The sequence below is a fragment of the Diaphorina citri genome, unplaced genomic scaffold, assembly GCF_000475195.1.
Source record: "Diaphorina citri unplaced genomic scaffold, Diaci psyllid genome assembly version 1.1 scaffold241, whole genome shotgun sequence".
Lineage (NCBI taxonomy): Eukaryota > Metazoa > Arthropoda > Insecta > Hemiptera > Psyllidae > Diaphorina > Diaphorina citri.
In genome coordinates, this window is record NW_007377678.1 from 156609 (window position 1) to 181933 (window position 25325).

General features: G+C 38.9%; 5 protein-coding genes across 6 annotated transcripts in view; 2 read left to right on the forward strand and 3 right to left on the reverse strand.

The window, feature by feature from the left end:
• The window catches only part of LOC103506526, a 17634-nt gene extending 15288 nt beyond the window's left edge, over positions 1-2346 (forward strand). The window contains exons 9-10 of the mRNA XM_026821567.1: positions 324-557; positions 2054-2346. Coding sequence (XP_026677368.1) covers positions 324-557; positions 2054-2289 — 470 coding nt within the window. The 3' untranslated portion in view covers positions 2290-2346. The remainder of the gene's footprint in view (positions 1-323; positions 558-2053) is intronic.
• A 533-nt stretch (positions 2347-2879) lies between these two features.
• On the reverse strand, positions 2880-4473 carry LOC103506522 (protein FAM32A-like). 2 transcript variants are annotated; one of them, XM_008470910.3, is made up of 3 exons: positions 4089-4473; positions 3697-3916; positions 2880-3544 (listed from the first exon to the last, which is right to left on the reverse strand). In XM_008470910.3, exons 1-3 carry the CDS (start codon positions 4166-4168, stop codon positions 3494-3496), a joined length of 351 nt encoding a protein of 116 aa, XP_008469132.1. In that variant the 5' UTR covers positions 4169-4473; the 3' UTR covers positions 2880-3493. The 2 variants fall into 2 exon arrangements, with proteins under 2 accessions (XP_008469132.1, XP_008469133.1); XM_008470911.3 differs by lacking the exon at positions 2880-3544 and having other exon boundaries at positions 3585-3916; positions 4089-4472.
• A 3858-nt stretch (positions 4474-8331) lies between these two features.
• LOC103506523 (protein FAM32A-like) lies at positions 8332-9256 on the forward strand. The gene is made up of 2 exons (XM_008470913.3): positions 8332-8676; positions 8849-9256. Exons 1-2 carry the CDS (start codon positions 8597-8599, stop codon positions 9117-9119), a joined length of 351 nt encoding a protein of 116 aa, XP_008469135.1. The 5' UTR covers positions 8332-8596; the 3' UTR covers positions 9120-9256.
• Positions 9257-10188: 932 nt separating this feature from the next.
• LOC103506524 (gastrula zinc finger protein XlCGF64.1) lies at positions 10189-22467 on the reverse strand. The gene is made up of 7 exons (XM_017442915.2): positions 22401-22467; positions 21767-21877; positions 20264-20410; positions 17964-18127; positions 13501-13685; positions 12396-12570; positions 10189-11890 (listed from the first exon to the last, which is right to left on the reverse strand). Exons 1-7 carry the CDS (start codon positions 22420-22422, stop codon positions 11783-11785), a joined length of 912 nt encoding a protein of 303 aa, XP_017298404.1. The 5' UTR covers positions 22423-22467; the 3' UTR covers positions 10189-11782.
• Positions 22468-22873: 406 nt separating this feature from the next.
• LOC103506527 lies at positions 22874-24563 on the reverse strand. Its single transcript, XM_017442914.2, has 3 exons — positions 24295-24563; positions 23760-23867; positions 22874-23449 (listed from the first exon to the last, which is right to left on the reverse strand). Exons 1-3 carry the CDS (start codon positions 24397-24399, stop codon positions 22874-22876), a joined length of 789 nt encoding a protein of 262 aa, XP_017298403.1. The 5' UTR covers positions 24400-24563.
• Between the last annotated feature and the right edge of the window lie 762 nt (positions 24564-25325).

Consider the following 25325-nt stretch of genomic DNA (forward strand, 5'->3'; position numbering starts at 1 on the left):
AACTTACCCCTTATTTGATTGACTTGGGAATGGGTAAATCAGGACTGCCACGAGTAGTTATGCAGGTAATACGAAAGTAACGGGTATTATGTAAAGCCACTGTAACCTGTCACAGAAAAAAAAAAAACATTAGTTTAAAAACCAAGTACAGATAAGATTCTAGTGTAGGACTTTTGGTTGCAGTTCATACTTTTTCGCCAAAAATACTTAGGACCAAAGGGAGAGAATGCATGTCTAAAAATCATTATAAGAGTATGTAAAACAACAGGAGACGTTCGCACATCGGCATGCCTAATCCTAGTTATTTTCATACAGTGATTAAAATTACAGTGTGTCTCACTTTTTTCCAGCCATCCCCCTGCGCACATCGAGTTTCAAGCTCGACTCCCGGTCCTCCTCGACCGCAGCCCTGGACACCCGGTATATCAGGCGCGGCTCAAACGGGATCCTGGTGACTTCCACCCGGGCAGGCGCGGCTCACGCTGCCGCACTTCTTCTATACTCGTGCAGTCAGATTGCGCACAACAATAACGGTACCACGCGGAATACGGCCAGTAGTGAGTATAACCGGAGTTGTATTCCATTATGTGAAATTTAATTCAGTCAAACATGGCTGAACCAATGAGATTCCGCTTAGAACGTAAACACAGCGAAATCTCACAATCTCATTGGTTCAAACATGTTTGACTGAATTAAATTTCACATAATCGAATACAACTGGTCTGATGGCTGGGGGACCTTAAACAGGGAGTAGACCAGCTTAATCTAGCTGGGGGGGACTTTAAACGGGGAGTATACCAGTCTGAATTTTCCTTGCTAAAGAATTAGCAAAGGTTGAGTGCGAAGGGCATCCACTCAGAAATTTTGTAGCCAAAACCAAATGTCAGCCCAAAAGCGATTAGGGCTCATTGAGAGGCTGACGAAAAAATCCGACCCCGTCTGTATACGGGAAAAGGCGAAGAAAAAGAAGTAGTGAGTACAACCCAGGAATAGGTACTTTGCGGTAAAAAGTTCAGGGGGTGCATGTACTGAAAAAAAAAAGTGTCAAAACCCCAGTCGAGGCGTGGGCGTGAGGTACCGTCAGGGTAGCTCTTGTGAACGAAATCACCCCACCAGTCACTTTTTCCTCAGTGCATTAATCCCGCCCGCCCGTTGGTTGGGATATTCTGTATGAACAATTTTACATAGATTTTCTTTATGACTTCTTGTTGAATTTTTATAGGAATCTTACCTTAGCTAAGTAAATAAGCTTGTATTTTAAAAATGAAAAGTGACATAGCTTTTCAACTTCACCTGATGGTTTATTAGTTTCACTCATGAACTCATGGTTGTTAGGTAATATTAGTAACAAATGTACTTTATCATACTGTGCTAAACTCCTAAACAAAACAAGAGTTTAGAGAGCTTTTTTTCAGCATTGCAGTAAGTAAATGCGGACTATTGTGTCCCCTAGTCTATGTGTCCATCCATGCTATGATAGAGGGACATAATAAAAATAAAACGATGACATGATAAAGGGAAACGACCTTGTGTGAAAAGCTCAAATATCTTTCAAGCTTCCATAATAGGTACAAAGCGATGGAAAGCTGCATTACTGTGACCCTCATTCTGTCGCGATAAAAAAAAATAATAATAATAATAAAAAAAAAACTCATTATAATAAGTACTTACCTACTACCTACTTATTTCACTGTCCCCATTTTAAGCACTTTTGGGGGAACTACACCAGTCCGTTAAAACTCCTGTCTAATAATAGGTAATATAGTCAAATTCTCAAGTTATGTTGAGGATAAAATTTCAAGCCTTGGTTGGGATTGAACTTACGCCCTCCTGTTTATCAGGCGAGCGTCTTGACAACACCACCGAGACACTGTAGACCTCGCTCAAATTTCGATGGGTCCTTACTGACCCTACTTTTTTTGTGTGGGAAAAGGGCCGTTTTGCTGGGCCTCCAAACACCTGATTGGACCCAAAACTTATTAAAAATTTATATCATTTCGTTTATAATTTTATATTCTTAATTCTTAGTTATGTTTTTCTCATTCTTCCTCAGATTCCCGGCGGTCCAGCTCAATTTCCCCCGTACATTCTAACCACAGTGCTACCTCGTTCAAGTCGTACAGCGCGCGACGCTTTGAACGCGACATAGAGATGCGACTCAAAGCGGCTAAACGGCGCCAGGAGTCGACTCTGTCCCTGAACAAACCTCGCTCTACTGATAAGCTTCTGGAAGACGCTAAGGTGAGCTTTCCGAGGATAGACAGGGTCTGGGAGGAGACAAAAAAGTGAGTTCATAGACAAAAAGCTCACTCCGTGGCTTAGGTGTAGGGACAAATAGCCCTAAGGGATGGATTAAGCCTTTACGAATCTACGGGTCCTTCGGCGGCAGAAATCCATTCTGTCCCTGAACAAACCTCGCTCTACCGACAAGCTTCTGGTCTACCGACAAGGTGAGCTTTCTGAGGATGATTTGATAACTAAAAAAGTGAGTTCATAGACAAAAAGCTCACTCCGTGGCTTATGTGTTGGGACAAATAGCCCTAAGGGATGGATTAAGCCTTTACGAATCTACGGGTCCTTCGGCGGCAGGAATCCATTCTGTCCCTGAACAAACCTCGCTCTACCGACAAGCTTCTGGTCTACCGACAAGGTGAGCTTTCTGAGGATGATTTGATAACAATAACTGGCTGCAAATAAATATAGCTTGGAAATCAATGGGTTACCTAATATTTTCTACAAAAGGGACCAAAAAGGTTGGGAATCACTGGGATGTGGTGATTAATAAAATTGATGATAATAAACTACTCAAGTAAGTACCTAGTTATACACTGAAAAAAAAAAAAAAAAAAAAAAAAAAAAAAAAAAATAATAGACTGCGATTTTGGGGAGCAAACTGAAAAAATGATCAAAATCAGACTAATATATGGTATTAAGGACTAAGAGAGACTGCTGAGAAATTCTAATTTGACACTTTAGCAGATGGTAGAGCACTGTAAGGCTGCAGAAGAGACTACAGAAAAAGCAGAAGAATTGAATAAGAAGTCATTGACTAAGGAAGAAAGTGTAATGTTGGTGAACAGGCCTTACCAAAGGCAGGGAGCTGAATTTCGTTTGTGTGTTTTTTCAAACTTTATGCCTGGCCAAACCACTCATCCGATTGCTATGAAACTTTGTCAACTTATTGCTTGCACTCCCGTGAAGGTTATAGGCTATTTTCTGGTTCTTTTTTGTTAAGCTATGCCAAGCAAGACCACTAAATGGATGAGTGACATGAACAGCCATGCCTTAAGAATTTACTAGCAGAAATCCGGAGCAAAGCAATGGATTTCAGCTAGTAAAGAATAAAACCCAAGCTTACAACCTCTCATATCTGGATATAAGTACAGGAAAGTCCATGTCTTACTGACATTTAGTTTTGTTGGACCAAATGTAGATAGGTGGGTATATTACCTAAGAGAACATTAAAATAAACACACTTCCAAAAAGTAGTGGTTTACTTTGTCCAACTGACTTTGGGTATATCAAAGTGCTCTGTCAAACTGTCCTCTTACTGACATTTTGTTTTGTTGGACCAAATGTAGATAGGTGGGTAGGTATATTACCTAAGAAAACATTAAAATAAACACACTTCCAAAAAGTAGTGGTTTACTTTGTCCAACTGACTTTGGGTATATCAAAGTGCTCTGTCAAACTGTCCAAGTGCCGATTGAATTCTTCAACTCGTTGTTTGTGAGTCATAGATGCTTTCTGTAGGATTCTTTCCTTCTGAATTTTTTCTTGTTGCTTCTGGAATGCTATCTGTGCTTTGGTTAGTTGTAGGGTGTTGGTGTTACCAGCCGATTGCTTAGCTATTTCATCTGCTGAGGTGTTCAGTTTTTCTTTGAGTTCTTTTTCTTCTTTGTCCTTTTTCTTTTTCCTGCAAAAGAAAAAAATTAAATTGATTGGTAGGTACAAAGACTCCACCTCCAAAGGCTATTGAAAGCATTTGAGTAGGCTTCATTTCTTTATTTATTTTATTTTTAATTCATACCTATCCATGCACATCAGCTGCACAAAGACAGTGCAATATAGGTACATATGGAACTTACTTCTTGGAAGCCAATGGGTCTTTCTTGAGTTTAAGCTTCGACTTGCACACATTATTGAGAACATCATCATAGCTGGACATGATTAGCTTGATGTCTGGAGATAGGCAGGTATTGTATTGAATATTGATTCCTTTTAGCTTTTGGTTTGGTACTTAGATGTAGGTATCTACTTGAACCTGAAAGCTGTGTCTTAACTTTTGAATTTTTGATGCAATGATCTGTCTATGTAGGAAGGAAGGAAGCTAGGAAGGTTAGTTTATAACGCGGTAGATCTAACTTTGAAAAGGGAAGGGTTTAATAACTTTAATTAAAATAAATACGGTTTTAATTTTTAATTAATTCTTTTAATTAATCAAGAACTTTTGTTTTTCAAATTTGTTTTTTATTTTTTCGAGATTAACGATGAGCGGATGAGCGGACGATGTAAACGCGGGCAAATCAAGATAGCTGCTCATTTCGGCTTCACATTTTGAGTACCCCCTTAAGGTCTACTTTGTTATGACCTCCTTGGAAAAAGTAAACAAAAATTTGAATTTCGCGCGGAATTTTGAATTTTTCAACAGTTGTTTGATTTTGATAGCGATAGCTGATACGCTGATTTGTTCGACTTTTGCTTTTGTAGTTTCGTCCAATCCAAAGGTATCAAAGGGTTTTTTCTTTACTTTTGTGCTATTGCTTCATTAGTTTTTCACCTGTGTAATTCATCAGATTCGTTGGAGAACCCCTACATAATATAAACCAAGTTTCCTGATACTCAAATTGAACCCAAGATAAAAAGTTGTTACTTTGAATTCAAAGGTAGGTCACAACCAATCCACATCTGCTGGAGTAAAGGGACTTTTCAGTCCTATGTGAGCAGTATAAATAAGCACTACTACTACTATTATTAGTTCTCTGGATTAGCAAACATCAAACTGCTCAAGAGCTATACTTTTAAGAGGATTGATATCATACCTATATGAATTCCAAACTTATGAACAAATAGATAACAATTATTTATTTATTTTAAGCACACATTTAAATTTTCCCGCTATTTATCAGTAATCCTATTGGTTAAAATGAAAAACCTCCCAAAAACCTCTTTGGTTCAACAAGATGTGTAGGTCACATTATTTCTTGGTGTGACACTTTCTTCTATGTATTTCCACATGGCTTCAACAGTTACATTTTCTCCCAAACTGTCCTCTACCAAGTCATTTATGTCATTGTCCAGAATCCAGACACAGCTACTTCAACAAGGCTACTTTCTGCACCTCTTCTTTTGTGGTTAGCTCATGGGCAATGATAAAGTTATTAAATGTTCTTCAACATTCATTAATGTGTCTCACCAATGCATTGTCGAACACAAATTTGGGTAGTGGAATATTCATTATCCCATTTTTGTTGCCACGTTATATTCACTGTTATGATATGTATGTTGATCTTCCCTCAGGAACTTCTGGCCCATGAGCCCAACTTTCCAGAATACCTTTCCAGTTAAAACTTATTCTTGAAAGAAAATCTAAGGTCATTTCTGTACACTTGTTTTATAATGTAAAGTGTAAATAAAATAAATAATTTTAAGTGTGTAAATTTGAAAAATTATGTTTTTATTTGGTAAGTAATGACTGGTAGTTAGGTAAATAATAAATCTACAACACCAGATGAAAAAATATCACAGATCAATTACATTGTAAAGAAAATAAGGAGTTATGGGAGATTTACAGTTATTCTTAAAAGCTAAAAAAATGACCAAGGATTTCTAGTTCATCTTATTCTTAAAAGATATAAATGACTAAACAGGTAGGTAGACATGAATAAGTACAATGACTTATTAAGTTACCTTGTAAGCGCTTAGGATCGATTCCTCCCCACTCCCCAGGGAGGATTTTATCCTGAACAGATAAGGTTCGTTCTCGGAACGGTTGGCTTTCTCCAATTCTGTCTTCCTTCTCTCTTCGCTTCCGGGACGATAAGACCTTAGCTGTTACAGTTCCCTCTATCAAACCTCTTAAAAAGATGTAATTCAGGACATTGTCATGCTTACTAACTACTTACCTACATAGACATTTTCATTTCTTGTTAGTTTTGTAGGAACATAGGGTACTTGTTCAGAAGTCACATCAATGAAAAATTGCTACCAAAAGAACTGTCACAAATGAGCAGTGACCAGTGTTATTATAGGGTTAGGTTAAACACAAAAAGGAGCCATCTTTTTCATTGTCATGGCTTTGGAATAATTATTAAACATAGAGATAGACAAGCCCTAACTAAGCATATTTTAAGTAGGCTGTAGGTTCAAATCCAAACACCACATGTGGATTGGTTGTGACCTACCTTTGAATTCAAACTGGGACTAAAATCTGAGTTTGAACTTAAGTGAGAAAAACTTCAAGATAAAATATAGGTACCTACTTAATCCAATGAGATTAGCTTAAACTTGGTTTGAACTGTGACTGTAGAATTAGACATGAGTATATGAACTTTTGATAACAACTGAATGGAATAGAGAAACAACTGGAATGGCTTCGTAGAGGGAAAGAAATAAAAAAAACTAAGCATATTTTAAGTAGGCTGTAGGTTCAAATCCAAACACCACATGTGGATTGGTTGTGACCTACCTTTGAATTCAAAGTAACAACTTTTTATCTTGGGTTCAATTTGAGTATCAGGAAACTTGGTTTATAATTATTATGTAGGGTTCTCCAACGAATCTGATGAATTACACAGGTGAAAAACTAATGAAGCAATAGTACAAACTACAAAAGTGAAGAAAAAAGAAAAAACCATTTGATACGTTTGGATTGGACAAAACAACTACAAATCAAATCAGCTACTTTTTTTTTTTTTAAAAGAGATTTGACAGAGGGAACTTTAACTGCTATGGTCTTATCGTCCCGAAATCGAAGAGAGAAGGAAGACAGGATAGGAGAAAGCCAGCCGTTCCGAGAACAGTCTTATCGTCCCGAAATCGAAGAGAGAAGGAAGACAGGATAGGAGGAAAGCCAGCCGTTCCGAGAACGAACATTATCCCCGCCCCGGGCGGGAATCGAACCCGCGGCCTAGCGCTTACAAGGCAGACGCACTACCAACTAAGCTAACTAGGCTGGCAAAGAGAGAAGGAAGACAGGATAGGAGAAAGCCAGCCGTTCCGAGAACAAACATTATCCCATCAGGATAAAATCCGCCCGGGCGGGAATCGAGGATAGGAGAAAGCCAGCCGTTCCGAGAACGAACATTATCCCATCAGGATAAAATCCGCCTCGGGCGGGAATCGAGCCCAGTGGCCTAGCGCTTACAAGGCAGACGCACTACCAACTAAGCTAGCTAGGCTGGCTGAACCTTAACTTAATTTATGCCGTAGGACGAAAGCCAGCCGTTCCGAGAACGAACATTATCCCATCAGGATAAAATCCGCCCCGGGCGGGAATCGAACCCGGGTCTAGCGCGAGCCGTTCCGAGAACGAACATTATCCCATGAGGATAAAATCCGCCCCGGGCGGGAATCGAACTCGCGGCCTAGCGCTTACAGGATAAAATCCGCCCCGGGCGGGAATCGAACCCGCGGCCTAGCGCTTATAACCCGTTCCGAGAACGAACATTATCCCATCAGGATAAAATCCGCCCCGGGCGGGAATCGAACCCGCGGCCTAGGTGTTCCGAGAACGAACATTATCCCATCAGGATAAAATCCGCCCCGGGCGGGAATCGAACCCGCGGCCTAGCGCTTCCATCGAGAACGAACATTATCCCATCAGGATAAAATCCGCCCCGGGCGGGAATCGAACCCGCGGCCTAGCGCTTACAAGGTAGAAGTCTTATCGTCCCGAAATCGAAGAGAGAAGGAAGACAGGATAGGAGGAAAGCCAGCCGTTCCGAGAACGAACATTATCCCCGCCCCGGGCGGGAATCGAACCCGCGGCCTAGCGCTTACAAGGCAGACGCACTACCAACTAAGCTAACTAGGCTGGACCCGGGCGGGAATCGAACCCGCGGCCTAGCGCTTACAAGGCAGACGCACTACCAACTAAGCTAACTAGGCTGGCAAAAAATCAGCTACCAGACAACTGTTGAAATTTGAAAATTTCAAAATTCCGCGCGAAATTCAAAATTTTGTTTACTTTTTTCAAGGAGGTCATAACAAAGTAGACTTTTAAGGGGATACGCAAAATGTGAAGCCAAAATGAGCAGCCATCTTGATTTGCCCGCGTTTACATCGTCCGCTCATCGTTAATCTCGAAAAAACAAAAACAAATTTGAAATTGAAAAACAAAAGTTCTTGATAACTTGATTTAAAAAGAATTAAAAATTAAATTAATTAAAAATTAAAACCGTACTTACTATTTTAATTAAACTTAAACCCTTCCGTTTTCAAAGTTAGATTTAAGATCTAACTAACCTCCCTACATAGACAGATCATTGCATCAAAAGTTAGACACAGCTTTCAGGATCAAGTAGATACATCTACCAAACCAAAAGCTAAGAGGAATCAATATTCAATACCTGCCTATCCAGACATCAAGCTAATCATGTCCAGCTATGATGATGTTCTCAATAATGTGTGCAAGTCGAAGCTTAAACTCAAGAAAGACCCATCGGCTTCCAAGAAGTAAGTTCCATATGTACCTATATTGCACCGTCTTTGTGCAGCTGATGCGTATGGATAGGTATGAATTAAAAATAAAATAAATAAAGAAATGAAGCCTACTCAAATGCTTTCAATAGCCTTTGGAGGTGGAGTCTTTGTACCTACCAATCAATTTAATTTTTTTCTTTTGCAGGAAAAAGAAAAAGGACAAAGAAGAAAAAGAACTCAAAGAAAAACTGAACACCTCAGCAGATGAAATAGCTAAGCAATCGGCTGGTAACACCAACACCCTACAACTAACCAAAGCACAGATAGCATTCCAGAAGCAACAAGAAAAAATTCAGAAGGAAAGAATCCTACAGAAAGCATCTATGACTCACAAACAACGAGTTGAAGAATTCAATCGGCACTTGGACAGTTTGACAGAGCACTTTGATATACCCAAAGTCAGTTGGACAAAGTAAACCACTACTTTTTGGAAGTGTGTTTATTTTAATGTTTTCTTAGGTAATATACCTACCCACCTATCTACATTTGGTCCAACAAAACAAAATGTCAGTAAGACATGCAGGGCCGGATTACCCATAAGGCAGAATGGCAGACTGCCACGGGCCCCGCGCTTTTGGGGGCCCCGCGCTTTGAGGACTTACACTAGATATTATGGGTTTTTTCTAAAAAAAAAAAAAAATCGCCTGCGGCGCTGAAAAATTTACTTTTGGTGAGACTGGATTTCTCAAGATTGTGGACCAAAATTTTCAAAAATTTCGCCTGCGGCGCTCTAATTTATTTTGCTCACTTTAGCGTTCAGCTAAAATTAGGATAAGAAAATATCTAGCAAAATTTTCAAAAATTTCGCCTGCGGCACTCTATTTTATTTTGCTCACTTTAGCGTTCAGCGAAAATTAGGATAAGAAAATATCTACGAATTAGGTACGTCAAAAATTAACTTGTCCTTTGCTCACTTTAGCGTTCAGCGTTCAGCTAAAATTAGGATAAGAAAATATCTAGCAAAATTTTCAAAAATTTTGCCTGCGGCACTCTATTTTATTTTCCTCACTTTAGCGTTCAGCGAAAATTAGGATAAGAAAATATCTACGAATTAGGTACGTCAAAAATTAACTTGTGACAAAGCATGAGACACATATCTACCTACTTTTTGAAAAATTTCGCCTGCGGCGCTGAAAATTTCAAGTTCGATCAGCCCAAACTGGGGGCCCCGCGCCTTTGAAACTGCCCCGGCCCCCGCGGGGGGCTACTATTTTATTTTGCTCACTTTAGCGTTCAGCGAAAATTAGGATAAGAAAATATCTACGAATTAGGTGCGTCTAAAATTAACTTGTAACAAAGCATGAGGCACATATCTACCTACTTTTTGAAAAATTTCGCCTGCGCTGAAAATTTTAAGTTCGATCAGCCCAAACTGGGGGCCCCGCACCTTTGAAACTGCCCCAGGTCCCGCGGGGGGCTAATCCGGCCCTGAAGACATGGACTTTCCTGTACTTATATCCAGATATGAGAGGTTGTAAGCTTGGGTTTTATTCTTTACTAGCTGAAATCCATCGCTTTGCTCCGGATTTCTGCTAGTAAATTCTTAAGGCATGGCCGTTCATATCACTCATCCATTTAGTGGTCTTGCTTGGCATAGCTTAACAAAAAAGAACCAGAAAATAGCCTATAACCTTCACGGGAGTGCAAGCAATAAGTTGACAAAGTTTCATAGCAATCGGATGAGTGGTTTGGCCAGGCATAAAGTTTGAACAAACACACAAACAAAATTCAGCTCCCTGCCTTTGGTAAGGCCTGTTCACCAACATTACACTTTCTTCCTTAGTCAATGAATTTTCATTCAATTCTTCTGCTTTTTCTGTAGTCTCTTCTGCAGCCCTACAGTGCTCTACCACCTGCTAAAGTGTTAAATTAGAATTTCTCAGCAGTCTCTCTCTTAGTCCTTAATACCCGTATACTAGTCTGATTTTGATCATTTTTTCAGTTTGCTCCCCAAAATTGCAGTCTTGCTGAATTCTTCAAATTTTGATAGAATTTGAGAAAAGTAGACTCATCAGTCTGTTTGAGGTTAAAGTGTTAAAGAACCTGTATTGTTCGTAGGTCACATTATTTCTTGGTGTGACACTTTCTTCTATGCATTTCCACATGGCTTCAACAGTTACATTTTCTCCCAAACTGTCCTCTAACAAGTCATTTATGTCATTGTCCAGAATCCAGGCACAGCTACTTCAACAAGGCTACTTTCTACACTACACCTCTTCTTTTGTGGTTAGTTCATTGGCAATGATAAAGTTATCAAATGTTCTTCAACATTCACTAATGTGTCTCACCGATGTATTGTCAAACACGAATTTGGGTAGTGGAATATTCATTATCCCATTTTTGTCGCCACGTTATATTCACTGTTATGATAAGTATGTATGTTGATCTTCCCTCTGGAACTTCTGGCCCATGAGCCCAACTTTCCAGAATACCTTTCTTCCTTTCTAGTTAAAGCTTAATCTTGAAAGAAAATCTAGGGTCACTTCTGTACACTTGTTTTATAATGTACCTAAAGTGTAAATAAAATAAATAATTTCAAGTGTGTATATTTGAAAATTTATGTTTTTATTTGGTAAGTAATGACTGGTAGGTAAATAATAAATCTACAACACCAGATGAAAAAATATCACAGATCAATTACATTGTAAAGAAAATAAGGAGTTAGGGGAGATTTCCAGTTATTCTTAAAAGCTAAAAAATGACTAAGGATTTCTAGTTCAACTTATTCTTAAAAGATATAAATGACTAAACAGGTAGGTAGACATGAATAAGTACAATGACTTATTAAGTTACCTAGTAAGCGCTTAGGATCGATTCCTCCCCGGGGAGGATTTTATCCTGAACAGATAAGGTTCGTTCTCGGAACGGTTGGCTTTCTCCAATCCTGTCTTCCTTCTCTCTTCGCTTCCGGGACGATAAGACCTTAGCTGTTACAGTTCCCTCTATCAAACCTCTTAAAAAGATGTAATTCAAGATGGTGCTCACCAGACCAGCTTAAGCTAAACACAAATGATGTACACTAAGAGTCTCATAGAGTTGTTTGTCGAATGGAACATGCAATGAAGGACGCTGGGACATGCTATGAAGGCTGAGACATGCTACGAGCGAGATGGGTAGCCTGGTGATTCTTCATGACGTCCTTGCGGTAGAATAACTTGCCACAGATGGGACATGCAATTGATGGAGTCTGGGGAGAAGAAGATAAAGTGGGACATATTATGAACAGCTTTTTGAGAAATGCGCACTTTTTTTTTTTCTCTCCCGATTATAGTGTTAAATAGCGGTCATACCGTCTGGCTAGGGACTTAAAACAGGGAGGACACTAGCCTAAACTTTCTCTTTGGTAAAGAAACAACAAAGGTTGAGTGCGAAGGGCATCCACTCGTATTATTTTTGTAATCAAAAACCAAATGTCAGCCCAATGCAATCACCCAGGGCTCATCGAGAGGCTGACGAAAAACGCTGACCCCGTCTGAACACGAGAAAAGGCGAAGAGAAAGAAGGATACATTTTAAGTAATTAACTAATTAAGTATATTCTATATTACCTACCTGCGCGTGTGTTTTCATATGTGTACTGAGCTTACTCTGGAAGGAGTATTTCTTATTGCAGAGTGGACACTGGTAGGGTTTCACTTTTCCAGTGGCGTCGGGATGAAAACACAGGCCTAGGGTGTATTCTATTCTACCTACCTGCGCGTGTGTTTTCATATGTGTACTGAGTTTACTCTGGAAGGAGTATTTCTTATTGCAGAGTCGACACTGGTAGGGTTTCACTTTACCGTCGGGATCATGGTTGGATTGGATGTGCTGTTGTAGGATGGCCTTGGAGAGGAACTCTTTGGGACACTGGGTACATGGGTATTTCCTGGGGGAACAAGTAGGTAGTTTTGTAAACACTTGGGGGGAAAAATTAATCTGATTACAAATTTTCATCAGTACTTAAATGGTTTCTTCAAATGAAATTGATCCCAAGGGCAAGGTAAACCTAGACCTAGACGCTTGATAAATGGAACAATAAAGAATAAAAAAAATCGTTTGAACTTCTAGACTAAAATTTGACAGAAAAATCTCATAGAATGTAGACAGCAAACCCAAAATTTGGAAAGAGAGAAATAAGCATTCTCTCTCTCTCTTTGAGAGTTTCCCATATCAAAGAGGTTTGATATAGGGAACTGTAACACAGAGCTCGCTTGTAGTCCCGAAAGCGAAGAGAAGGATTTTGGACTAGTTTCGACCACCACACCCGTTGCCAGTCCAAACAAGTGCAAAGGAAAATTTCGTATGAAAAAAAGTGACACAAAAAATACAGCTGACTTTTACTCACGTTCGTACAGCAGAATGTATACGGGCCACATGTTTACTAAGCAGTGCACTAGCTAGTCGTTCCGAGAACAAACTTAGCTTTTTGGAATAAATTTCGCCCCAGGCGGAAATGAAACCAAATAGGTCGTTTTTTTGTCATTTTTTTTTTTTTTTTTTTTTTTTTTTTTCCCCATATCAAAGAGGTTTGATATAGGGAACTGTAACACAGAGCTTGCTTGTAGTCGCGAAGAGAAGGCGAACAGGGTAGGAGAAAACCGTCCAGATATAGCGCTTAATCGCTTAAAAGGCCGACGCGCTAACCTCCAAGCCACCTAGGCTGGCTTTGGCCGTATTTTATGTGACTTTTTTCAAGTCATTATACGAAATTATTTTTGGACTAGTTTCCGTTGCCAGTCCAAACAAGTGCAAAGAGAAATTTCGTATGATGGCTCGAAAAAAAGTGACACAAAAAATACAGCTGACTTTTACTCACGTTCGAACAGCAGAATGTATCCGGGCCACATGTTTACTAAGCAGTGCGCTAGACGTAAACGAATGCGAGCATACACTACACTCGTGCACTGCTATAGGATGTGACCTCTGCTTATGAGAGAGACGGGCCTTGTGTGACTTGAACTCGGCACCACAATCCCCGCATGTAACGCCGCCACTGATTTTCTGAAATAAAATAGAATATACACAGAACAACTTATATTTGTGATTATATATTTCAACTAGTGGTTGACCCGTCCTTTGTACGGGACCACCACACACACACAAATACACTCCCCCCCACACACACCACACCCATCACAATTCTTCTTACCCTCTTAGGTGAAATGCGAGGTTCTCCAACAGCAGAGAGCGACAGATCTGACATCAAGAGGAAGAACGCTCCCTAGCGGCCAAAATGAGAACGACCAAGACATTAAATTTTAAAAAGCTTCATTTTCAAGTACCTTCGTCACTCTGGCTGTGTGGGCTGTAAGGGCACAAGGGCCTTAAGGGCAAACCAATGGAAAAAAATCTTCAGGTTAAACTAGCCCTCGGCCTTGCAGGTCCAGGAAAAAATTATGTGATATGTATTAGATAAGGATAACCTTTGAAAACATTGTACAACCAATCAATGGTTCTTATTTGTAGAAAATTTATTTTTAGGCGTGATAATGGAAACTGGAAGATACTGGAAGATAAACTACCAGGAAATTTTCAAGCCCTATTTACCAATTAGGTATCAAGTTCTCTTGTTAAATACTAAATAGAACTTGATAGAAGTTCATTTTCTCAAAAAGCTAAATACAACACATTGACTATAGTAGGTATTCATATAACCAAGTAGGTATTAGGTACTAGTATTTAGCTAATCAAAAAGCTAAATACAACACATTGACTATAGTAGGTATTCATATAACCAAGTAGGTATTAGGTACTAGTATTTAGCTATTTGTTGGGAGGTGTTTAAGGTAATAGTAGGGGCATATCCGAATACCAACCAAACGCAAACTATACTCAACTTCAGTGATCCGTTGTTGCATTCAACCAGATATTGCCGCTGCGCTGGTTAGGATAACCTTAGAGCGGAGGTATTAACAAACGTCATTTGGACAGAAGAACGTCCAAACGATCAAAAGCTCGTTGTATGTTGTACCTACCTAGTTAGTTAGTTATTTATCTCTTCAAGTTGTGTGTTGCACCTAGTTAGTTATAAATCTAAATCTCTTTTTCTCTTCAAAAGATATATCCTCATTAATTATTAAAAAAAAAAATAATCAAAAAGCTAAATACAACACTTTGACTATAGTATTCATATAACCAAGTAGGTAGGTACTAGTATTTAGCTATTTATTGGGAGGGGTTTAAGGTAATAGTAGGGGTATATCCGAATACCAACCAAACGGAAACTATGCTTAACTTCAGTGATCCGTTGGTGCATTCAACGAGATATTGCCGCTGCGCTGGTTAGGATAACCTTAGAGCGGAGGTATTAACAAACGTCATTTGGACTGAAGAACGTCCAAAGGGTCAAAACCTCATTTTATGTTGTACCTAGTTAGTAAGTTATTTATTTATCTCTACAAGTTGTGTGTTGCAGCTAGTTAGTTATAAATCTAAATCTCTTTTTCTCTTCAAAAGATATATCCTCATTAATTTACACAACCTTGAAATTGAAATCAGGGTGCTGGAAATTCAAGCAAACTGAATAGCATCGACTTTTTTCAAAAGGAAAATACTCGTATATCCGACAGACGCTAGAAGGAAAAAAGTGGAAACGTGTAAAAAATATTCAGAGGTAAACAATTTATGTAATGCTGTACAAAGTTGTCTTGGTGGGACATGAGATACTCTCTGTCTATGAAATACTGAGACAGGAGACAGGAAACTGTAGCAAATTTAGATTGAGGAGACGAAACATTTGTAAAGAGACCGCACAAAGTTGTTAATTTTGTTCTCAAGTTGTTAATTTTTACTAGTAAAGTCAACGATCTTCTTCTTCTTCTTCTTCTTCTTCTTCTTCTTCTTCTTCTTCTTCTTCTTCTTTACTTTTTCCCACTCAAATGGGGTCGGCATTTTTAGACAAACAATTTCCAGTTGCCTCGATTACATCATCTCTTGATAAACCTTTCTCACTTATTAGGTCTTTATTCACGCAAGTTTCCTATTCCAAAAGTTCATGACTAAGCTGTATTTTACATAAATCACAAACAAAGCTGTGTACTTAAGTACCTATGTACCTAAGTATGTACTTGAGAGATCTCTCTGGTAACACTTCTCAGACGAGCTGAAGATACCTCGTGTACCAATTTCAAAGAATTGCTACATGGTTTCAATATACACGCGGCGAGATACCATAGAGGGAGAGAACCGCGGGGAGAAAATCACGGTGGGAGAAAAACTGCTGGCAGGGGGAATATTTCAGTGGGAGGGAAATAGCTGGGAAAAGGGGATGAAAAGCAGCAGCAGAATGACCTAGATATGTTCTGAGGGAAGAACGCCAATTCGGTCCCATGACCTTTTTTCTTAAGGTAGTCGACTACCACTTGGGTCCCGGGCTTACTACCAATTGGGTCCCGTATACCTGTAATGACTAGGATGAAATAAATAAGAGTTTTAATTTTTATCAATATTACAACGTTCTTTTTTCTGTTGTTCATAAGTAGAAGAAATGATTCTGCTTTATTCGTACTTAATCCATCATAATTTTCCGAGATTTTTCAATACAATCATCAAAATTTTTGGTAATTATTCAGGAGCTACGGTAGTAAAAAAGAAAGCTCCTTTTTGTGTTCAACCCCTATGATAACACTAAACACTGCTCTATTTGTGAAAACGCCTTTTTGCATTTAACCTAACCTTATAATAACACTGGTCACTGCTCATTTGTGCCAGTTCTTTTGGTAGCGATTACTCAGTTTTAGACTAGGAAGATTCAGCTTTAAGAACATAGTGCTTGTGATGTGTTGATAGTTGATAGAAATCCTTTTTGAATTTAAGCTAACCCTATAATAACACTTGTCACTGCTCATTAAATTTGTGCCAGTTCTTTGGTAGCGATAACTCTAAAGTTTTAGACTAGGAAGATTTTAAGAACATAGTGCTTGTGATGTGTTGATAGAAAGAAGAAGAAGAAGAAGAAGAAGAAGAAGAAGAAGAAGAAGAAGAAGAAGAAGAAGAAGAAAAAAAAATAATCAGGTACCTACCTATCAATTTAAGTGTGGGATCCAATTGGTACTTAGACCCTCTCAAACCCGGGACCCAATTGGTAGCAAAAAAAGGTTTTGGGACCGAATCGGTTTCCTCCCGTTCTGAGACGTTACACATGGGGATTTTCAGTTTAAAATGAAATATCGGTCGGGGGAAAGTGGAAGAGGGTATTCCCCCGTGGCATATGGACCATGGGCATGGGGACAACGGGGGATTATAATGAAACAGATAAATCTCCCGGTGAAACACTTAAGTGGTCTCCTTTGGAGCGAAGAAATTGAGAGGTCAGCCATGTTGACATCAGCTGTGAACTTCTTGTGAACATCAGCTGTGAACTTCTTGTGAACTAAAAACATGGTGAACTTCTTGGAGCCAGTGCTGGACTGTGGAGAGGCAGAGGCAAATCAGGAGTAGCCAATCTAGATTTAGCTTGGAGGATAGCGCGCCTGCTTTGTCTGGGTGGTGTAGTGGTCAAGGCGCTCGACTGGTAATCAGGAGGGCGTGGGTTCAATCCCAGCCGAGGTGTGGAATTTTATCCTCAATATAATTTGAGAAATTGACCACAGTAATAGTAGTAGCCTATACTGCTGGAGTAAAGGGACTTTTCAGTCCTATGCGAGCAGTATTATTATTATTATTATTAAGTACTAGTGGTTGACCCGTCCTTTGTACGGGACCACCACACACACACAAATACACTCCCCCCCACACACACCACACCCATCACACCTCCGCCACTGATTTTCTGAAATAATATCGCAAAGATTTTTTTATTATATTATTAATTTGGCAGTTTGGCGAGGCAAAAGACTTTTAGGCTTTAAATGGCCCTAGTAGTAAGTATTATTATTTCAAGTGCCGACTTTATTTATTTATTTATTTCTAAAAAGGACAAAGTACAGTATACTATCAAAACTGCATCACTGCGGCCTGGTTAGATCTAGCTGTATTTTACTATTGTACTCTTTTTGAGCTTTTTCAAAGATTTGGCGTTAAATAGCGGCCGAACCGTACATTTCTCGAGGTCCGGCCCGCGGACACTTTTGATCATCATTAACTATGGAAGCTGTCTGCAAAATTTGAACGAACTGTGGCTAAAGGTAAAGTCGTGAGAAGCGCTAGTTCCTTTTGAGCTTTTTGGCGACCGAACCGTACATTTCTCCAGGTCCGGCCCGCGGACACTTTTGATCATCATTAATTTACGTTTACGAAGTTTCATAATAAAATACATCTTCTTTTGTGACTTTCCATTACCTGATGTATATTGAGATGCTGCCGTAGATATTGTTTGGTGGTGAACTTCTTGTTACAATGAACACACGTGAGTGTTGCTTCCTCATGGGATTTAACGTGAAAGTTAAGCTTGGCTTGAGTCGCGTACTTCTTACAGCACACTGCACACTCGTATTTGAATTCTCCTAGCGAGGGAAAACACATAATATACAACCAAATTAATAATGATGGACTCTTGAGTGTAAAGTAGAAGGGTGATGGTATGGTAACGCTTCGCTGGAGCGTTCTCTACCACCTAACCCTTAGAGCTCTTATATTGCTACCTTTCCGGCAAAATTGACGAAAGTGGAAAATACCAACTTTTCAGGAGAGTGAAAAGATTTTTTTTCTAGATTGAAGAAGCTCTAACTTCTTTATTATTTGGACGATTGATACGGGGAACTATAACAGCTAAGGTCTTATCGTCCCGAAATCGAAGAGAGAAGAAAGATAGGTTAGGAGAAGGCCAGCCTTTCCGAGAATGAAGATTATCTGTTTAGGATAAAATTCACCCCGGGCGGGAATCGAACCTATCACTTACAAGGAAGACGCGCTACCTTCCAAGCTAATTTTTCACCGGGTTATCAATATCTTTAGACAGTTTCTTATTTGACCTAAGGTATAATATCATTCCCAGTTCTTACCCCTATGCCTAAGCATATGTACGCGACAGGATATCTTCTGGCTGAAGCGTGCAGAGCAATATTCACACCCAAACTTCTTCACCCCCTCATGAGATTGGAGGTGAGCTATCAGCACCGACTTCCTGTGGTATGGCTTGTTACAGACATCTGTAGGAAAGAACAAAATAATTATTAGACTGATAGAAAATAATTGAAATCCCAGCCACCCCAATTGACCAATTTTAGTAAAATGCAGTCTTGCAATATTGCAAACCTCAAGGAGGAGTATGCTATGAAACTGTTCAATCTGAAGGAAGCTCATGAGAAGAAGAAACAAGCCCAACTAGTGGAGTTGAACCGGTTGGAATTAGATATTGTGAGGAAACGAGGCCTCATCCGTGCCATAGAAATGGAACAAACTGACTCCCCCTCTATGATTGCTACAAATTAACAAAGGAACACCGAAGAAAAGTCAAATATTGTCTATATTCGTGGAGAGGTATGAATAAAGAAAATTAATAAAGTACTGAGTACTATAAATGAAATTTTCTTTGTGCTACCTTAGGAGCTTCTTAATACTTTCAAGGAAAAAAAGTAACTGGCCTCCTGAATGTTTTTAATTGATTAAATTCTGGCCCCTATTATTTCTTTCCTAACACCAAATCTCAGGTTAAAATTCACTCTGGATTTCAAGTGATACACATCAGACAGACATAACACAAATGTAGTCAGCAAACACACCCAATACACACATTACACGCACACAAATACACGGCTACACACACAAACACCAACACACAGACACACCAGCTTCAAGAAAATTCAAAAGGAACCATAGAAACGCCTGAAACAAGTAGAAACACCAAATTGAAAAGACATCAAAAAGAGAATTAGAAACAACTAAAAGAAGTAGGAACACCAGTTGAGAAGGCTTCAAAAAGAGCACTAGAAAAGGACACCCACAAAGAAGTAAGAATACCAACTCTAAAAGGCCCCAAAAAGAGCACTAGAAAAGGACCAAACTGAAAAGAGCCCAAAAAGAGCTATAGCTACACCCAAAATAAGTAGAAACACCCAATCGAGGTCGTAAAAAGAGCACCAAAGAATCCTAAAAAGAACACCAAAGAAGACTTCAACCAAGATGGGACTTCGACTGCTGGGCTACGTCCGTCGTCATCTAACTCAGCTAGTCGAGAAGTTTCGAGGAGATGGCGGGTTACACGAGTGCCAATATCACGGATGTACTCAGCTAACACGTTATAGATTCTGCGAGGAGCACCACGCCATACAGGGGCAGTTTGTAGAGAAGTATCACCCGAAAGTGGAAAATACCAACTTTTCAGGAGAGTGAAAAGATTTTTTTTCTAGATTGAAGAAGCTCTAACTTCTTTATTATTTGGACGATTGATACGGGGAACTATAACAGCTAAGGTCTTATCGTCCCGAAATCGAAGAGAGAAGAAAGATAGGTTAGGAGAAGGTCAGCCTTTCCGAGAATAAAAATTATCTGTTTAGGATAAAATTCACCCCGGGCGGGAATCGAACCTACCACTTACAGGGAAGACGCGCTACCTTCCAAGCTAATTTTTCACCGGGTTATCAATATCTTTAGACAGTTTCTTATTTGACCTAAGGTATAATATCATTCCCAGTTCTTACCCCTATGCCTAAGCATATGTACGCGACAAGATATCTTCTGGCTGAAGCGTGCAGAGCAATATTCACACCCAAACTTCTTCACCCCCTCATGAGATTGGAGGTGAGCGATCAGCACCGACTTCCTGTGGTATTGCTTGTTACAGACATCTGTAGGGGAAAGAACAAAATAATTATTAGACTGATAGAAAATAATTGAAATCCCAGCCACCCCAATTGACCAATTTTAGTAAAATGCAGTCTTGAGGGGGCACAAACCAACCTCAGTGGTGCAGTGGTTAACGCGTTGGAATTTGGATCTGGAGGTTGGTGGTTTGAGTCCAAGTCAAGTCATAAAATTTATCTAGGTGTAATAATTGGGAATCGATTTTTGTGACAAGCATTTAAGTATGCTTAACACAATTGAAAATTCCTAGATAGGGGTCACAAGTTTCAATGATAAATCAAGGTCTCTTTAATATATTTGAGCCCCATCGGATATTGAGGGACAAATAAGAGGTTCCTCATAATATGTCAAAATAAATAAGACCTTGGTTAGCCTGCAGGGGTAAAGGGACTTTTCAGTCCTATCCTAGTAGGACAAACAAGGTACATATATTCTATTCTGAAAGCTAACTGGGCTGGCATTTCTCCTCTTTGGGTTCTATAATTAAAGCTGCACTATTTCACAAGGATGACCCCAGAAGTTAGAACTACTGCTAGAGTAAAGGGTCTTTTCGGTCTTTTTTGAGTAGAATAAATTTAATCATCACTAAGGACTATTTCATTCAAGGATGACCCCAGCATGGCGAAGAACGACATTGCCAAAACTGAGCTGATTCTACGTGACCGATATGAATTCCTGTTTAATATTTACGGCGATCCGGGACATATTCAATGGAAGGAATTTCTTATTACTCATGTGAATGAAGAAGATGTAGAAGAAATCCTGCAGCATGCTCGTATACAGAACGAAGGATATAATGTCGAGTATTGGGAAGAGAAATTACGGGAGAAAAGGAATGAGCAACACAGTTGTTCCAGCTGTAACACAGCGATGTAGCTGCACCGAGGGGGATTGATGGTATGCCAAGATTACTTGGCCCGTCCCGAACCAAAGTCAACCATCATGAGGACCTGTGCTTTTCCTTTGAAGCATGGTAAACCCTTTGTAACCTCCAGCTACGGAACACAGAGAAGTTAAGAAAACTCTTTTGAGGAAACTTGAGATTGGGACCACGAACAACAAATAAAATTGAAAGGAACTCATAAGAAAAAGTATTTAAAGATATTATAAGATAATGAAAAAAGTACTGAAGAAATCCTGGAATTAGAGTCTACCAAAAATAGGTCTTTCGGCAGATCGTTGCGTGTGTTTGTGATATTTGCTCAAATTTCTAATCTAATGATCTAATGAATGAGTGAAATTTGCACAAATATTGCGTACACACTCAACGATCTGTCGAAGACCTTGAATATCTGACCACCAGTTACCATGCCCAGTGTAGCTTAACATAGGTTACTTACGGCACACAAAGGCTTGATCAGCGTTCAATCTATGCAGTGTGGTATGATGGTACTTCAGTGAATGTTTGGTCATGAACATTTGACCACAGAACTCGCAACAGAATCCTTTTTCTAGAATCAACAGAGAAAATTATCGGGGACTAATAAATGGACTGCTAACGCGACATAAGATTGACCACAAATACTGGGTGATTGGCTAATAAATTAATTAATTAAGAGTACATTACAATTTTAATATTGTTTCTGGGCGTCCAAGGTTTTTTATTTCATTTCTTAATCCCAATCCTTCCTGTCTCACGGACGAGGAAAGCAAAGCAAGCGTTAAGTTTTTGATTCCTGCTCAGGCGAACTTCATCCAAAACAACTAAGAACTGTTCTTAGAATGGCTGGCATCCAAGGTTTTTTATTTTATTTTTTAATCCCAATCCTTCCTGTCTCACGGACAAGGAAAGCAAAGCAAGCGTTAAGTTTTTGATTCCTGCTCAGGCGAACTTCATCCAAAACAACTAAGAACTGTTCTTAGAATGGCTGGCATTCTCCTATCCTGACCTCTTCTCTTTTCGATTTCGGACAACAGTGTAACAACCACGGAATATGTTGTACAAGTAGGGTATCAAAAGATCTTGATAACTACCGTCTTGTTCATTATGATTCATCCGATGTCCAAGCTCCCTGCTTAGTTCCAGCTGACTTTTGGATTTCTTCTGAAAACAAAGAAACAAAAACTAAATTTAGACTGCCTAATCAAGTTACTTGATAACGTGAAATTAGACAAAATCGTCCGAGATTTACGTTGAGAAAGCCTTCGTAAGTAGGTAGATGTTTTTTTTTTATTTCCTATAAAGTATAACAATTCATTCACAAGCACATTCATAAGCTTAACCCATTCTTTAGGGCTAATTACCCCTACACCTGAGCCACAAAGTGGGCTTTATGTGTATGATGGTGACTTGGTGACACAAAACAAATATACAAACATAATATGGACTGCTTAAGTGGTGCTTTTTTGTCTACCTTGTAAGAGGTAGGTCATGGGTTGGATTTCTTCTTCAAACATCTTTAAAAAAGTTAAAACTTGAAATTCACTTCCTTCGTCCAAACGCAAACTCACCAGCACCCTCTCTTGTCCCATGGGTAACCACTTGCTTCATGTAGTTTCTTCTCTTCAAAGTCGGGATTGGGTGTTTTCAGACTCTCACCATAGTTGAAATCACATTTGTCGTCTTTGACATTGTCTTCAAGTTCAACATTCACAGTTATAGCATTCAAGTTCAGACTTTGAGTGACAGTATTTTCAACATTTTCACCTATGGTCAAAGTATCATATTTCCTTAACAGAGGATTTATTTTGTTGACTCCACTAAGGACATGTTCATTTGAACTGTTCAAGTTATCATTTTCATTTATTCTATCAAGATTGGCAATCTCTTCAATAAGTTTGGAGCTCTTTTTGTTTTCTTGTTCAACTAGTTTGAGATCCATGTTAAATGTTGAATCTTCATTAGGGTGATGTGTTTTAGTGTCAATGGAATGCTGTGATTTAACATCGTCAATCTTATCTTCATTCTGATCTGTTGTGCATTTGTCTTTTCTGTTGGGTATCAGTTCATATTGGAGTGTTTGGTGTTTTAAATCTTCTTTAACAATGGTAGATTCCAATGACTTAATTTCCAGAAGAACAATCTGAAATGGGTCACATGGGGATATCAGAAAAAAACTTTGGACTAGGTACTGATTTTTTTTTTTTTTTTTTTTTTTTTTTTTTTTTGAAAAAAGACTTTTGTGCTGAATAGTAGCCGAACCATACATTTCTCAACCTTGGGCCCAATGAAACTTTTGATCTACATTTTTTTAAAGAACCTCTCTGTCAAGTTTGAGCAACTTTTCACAAAAACTGAATTCCTAAAAAAAAAAATAAACCTACCTAATCATTATCAATCTTAGGATAAAGTTTGCCCAGATGGGTATCAAACACAACTGGGTTTAAACTTACTTTCAAGCATTTGATTTGATCCAGTAATGCATAGATTTGGTCTTTGGAAAATGAGAGCTGCGTGGAAGGGCAGAGTTGATATGTTTCTAGGAGGCCCATCTCTTGCAACTGAAATGAAATAGGTATATTTTTCTATCATATCTATATATATTTTTTTGGTCATTTTCATTACAGCAAGCCTGGCTGTTTAGTAGGTAAGTAGGTATCAGTTTAACAATCCATATGCCTTCTCACAATAACCTCACCCTGCCAGAGCCAAAGCCAGCCTTCTGAATATTAACTGCTAACCACAGAAAACACTGCTTACATTTATTGATCCACTGGGAACTCGTACATGGGAAATATATGACATCTTGTTAAGGATAGTTGGGTTAAAGGAACTTTTCAGTCCAAATAGGGCAGGATAAACAAGGAAGTTACCAATATTCTATTTTATTGTAAAGCTGTGTCCACACCTAGTTGACCATGTCGATCAATCATTGACTGATTCAAAGATCAACACAAACCTGTGGTAGTGGGCCTCAAGTTTTCATACCTGAATTAGAAAGCTTGTCACAACTTTGGTCACTCTGTCAGACTCTTGTAGAAACATTTTCAAAGTGTTTGCATTTGCATCATCCATAATCTTCAGAGAAACCATTAAAGTCTTCTTGAAACATTTCAAAGAACTGTGATCATCGGGTCTAAATGGGAACCTTTTGAACAAATGAATGGAACTCAAAATTCTAAAGATACCCGGATATCCATTAAGAATTAGAAAAAAAACTAATAAAAAAAGACAACTTTTCACGAACTTTCTGGTCTTTTTGATTATTTTATATTTTGATTTTACTATCAAATTTTAAAAAGTTCGCGGGGAAATATCAAGGAGGTTGAGGAATGGTGAAGAACAGCTTTGATATTATCGAAAAGTGAAGCCAGAAAGTCGGCCATCGCGGTCCAAGCCGCGTTTACATGATTATATTTTTTACGAATTTCCCCACTTGCTAATTTATTTAATTTTTAATTTGTGAGTTGGAGACCGGAGAAACAAAGCTGAATAAGTAGGTACCGTCATCTGAGGTGACTTTGCACCTGCCCGGGTGACTTTGCACCAACTCAGTAAAATGTTTTGAATGCTGACTCAATGCTTCTGGAGGAAGTAAAAAAATATTTAAAAATATGATAAAACAGCTGATATCTTTGTGAAAAAAACATATGAGCACTTTGAGGTTATGTTTACTTTCATTTTAAAGTTATCAGTTATACAGTTATGGATCTAGCACAGGGGAGCGTGTTGAGGACGAGATTTTTCGAGAAAAATCCCATGACAACAGTAGGGGGATGGGATTTTAGTTTTCATAAAACATCCCTTTCCCACCGTAAATTCTTATTCTTTGTTTATTTTTGACTTGTAATTTTTATAATTTTTTTTTTTCTGTTTCTCAAGACCTCTGACCTAGAGGAGGAGAACTATCGATAGTCGGCGCCATCGATAGTTATCGATAGTTTTCAAAAAAACTATCGATAAACTATCGATAACTATCGATAGTTTTCGATAGTTTTTTTATTACATATTTTCCTTGT

Bases quoted from the DNA above. Each gene is read 5' to 3' on its own strand.
- LOC103506523 (XM_008470913.3), top strand. From the start codon at position 8,597: ATGTCCAGCTATGATGATGTTCTCAATAATGTGTGCAAGTCGAAGCTT. The intron at 8,677-8,848 runs GTAAGTTCCATA...TTTCTTTTGCAG, and splicing joins GACCCATCGGCTTCCAAGAA to GAAAAAGAAAAAGGACAAAG.
- LOC103506527 (XM_017442914.2), bottom strand. From the start codon at position 24,399: ATGGTTTCTCTGAAGATTATGGATGATGCAAATGCAAACACTTTGAAA. The intron at 23,868-24,294 runs GTATGAAAACTT...ATTTCATTTCAG, and splicing joins TGACAAGCTTTCTAATTCAG to TTGCAAGAGATGGGCCTCCT. The intron at 23,450-23,759 runs GTAAGTTTAAAC...GACCCATTTCAG, and splicing joins ATCAAATCAAATGCTTGAAA to ATTGTTCTTCTGGAAATTAA.
- LOC103506522 (XM_008470910.3), bottom strand. From the start codon at position 4,168: ATGTCCAGCTATGATGATGTTCTCAATAATGTGTGCAAGTCGAAGCTT. The intron at 3,917-4,088 runs GTAAGTTCCATA...TTTCTTTTGCAG, and splicing joins GACCCATTGGCTTCCAAGAA to GAAAAAGAAAAAGGACAAAG. The intron at 3,545-3,696 runs GACAGTTTGACA...TGTCAGTAAGAG, and splicing joins AAGAATTCAATCGGCACTTG to GACAGTTTGACAGAGCACTT.
- LOC103506524 (XM_017442915.2), bottom strand. From the start codon at position 22,422: ATGAATCATAATGAACAAGACG. The intron at 21,878-22,400 runs GTAGTTATCAAG...TGTTGATTCTAG, and splicing joins GAATCATAATGAACAAGACG to AAAAAGGATTCTGTTGCGAG. The intron at 13,686-17,963 runs GTAATGGAAAGT...ATTTTATTTCAG, and splicing joins AGCATCTCAATATACATCAG to AAAATCAGTGGCGGCGTTAC.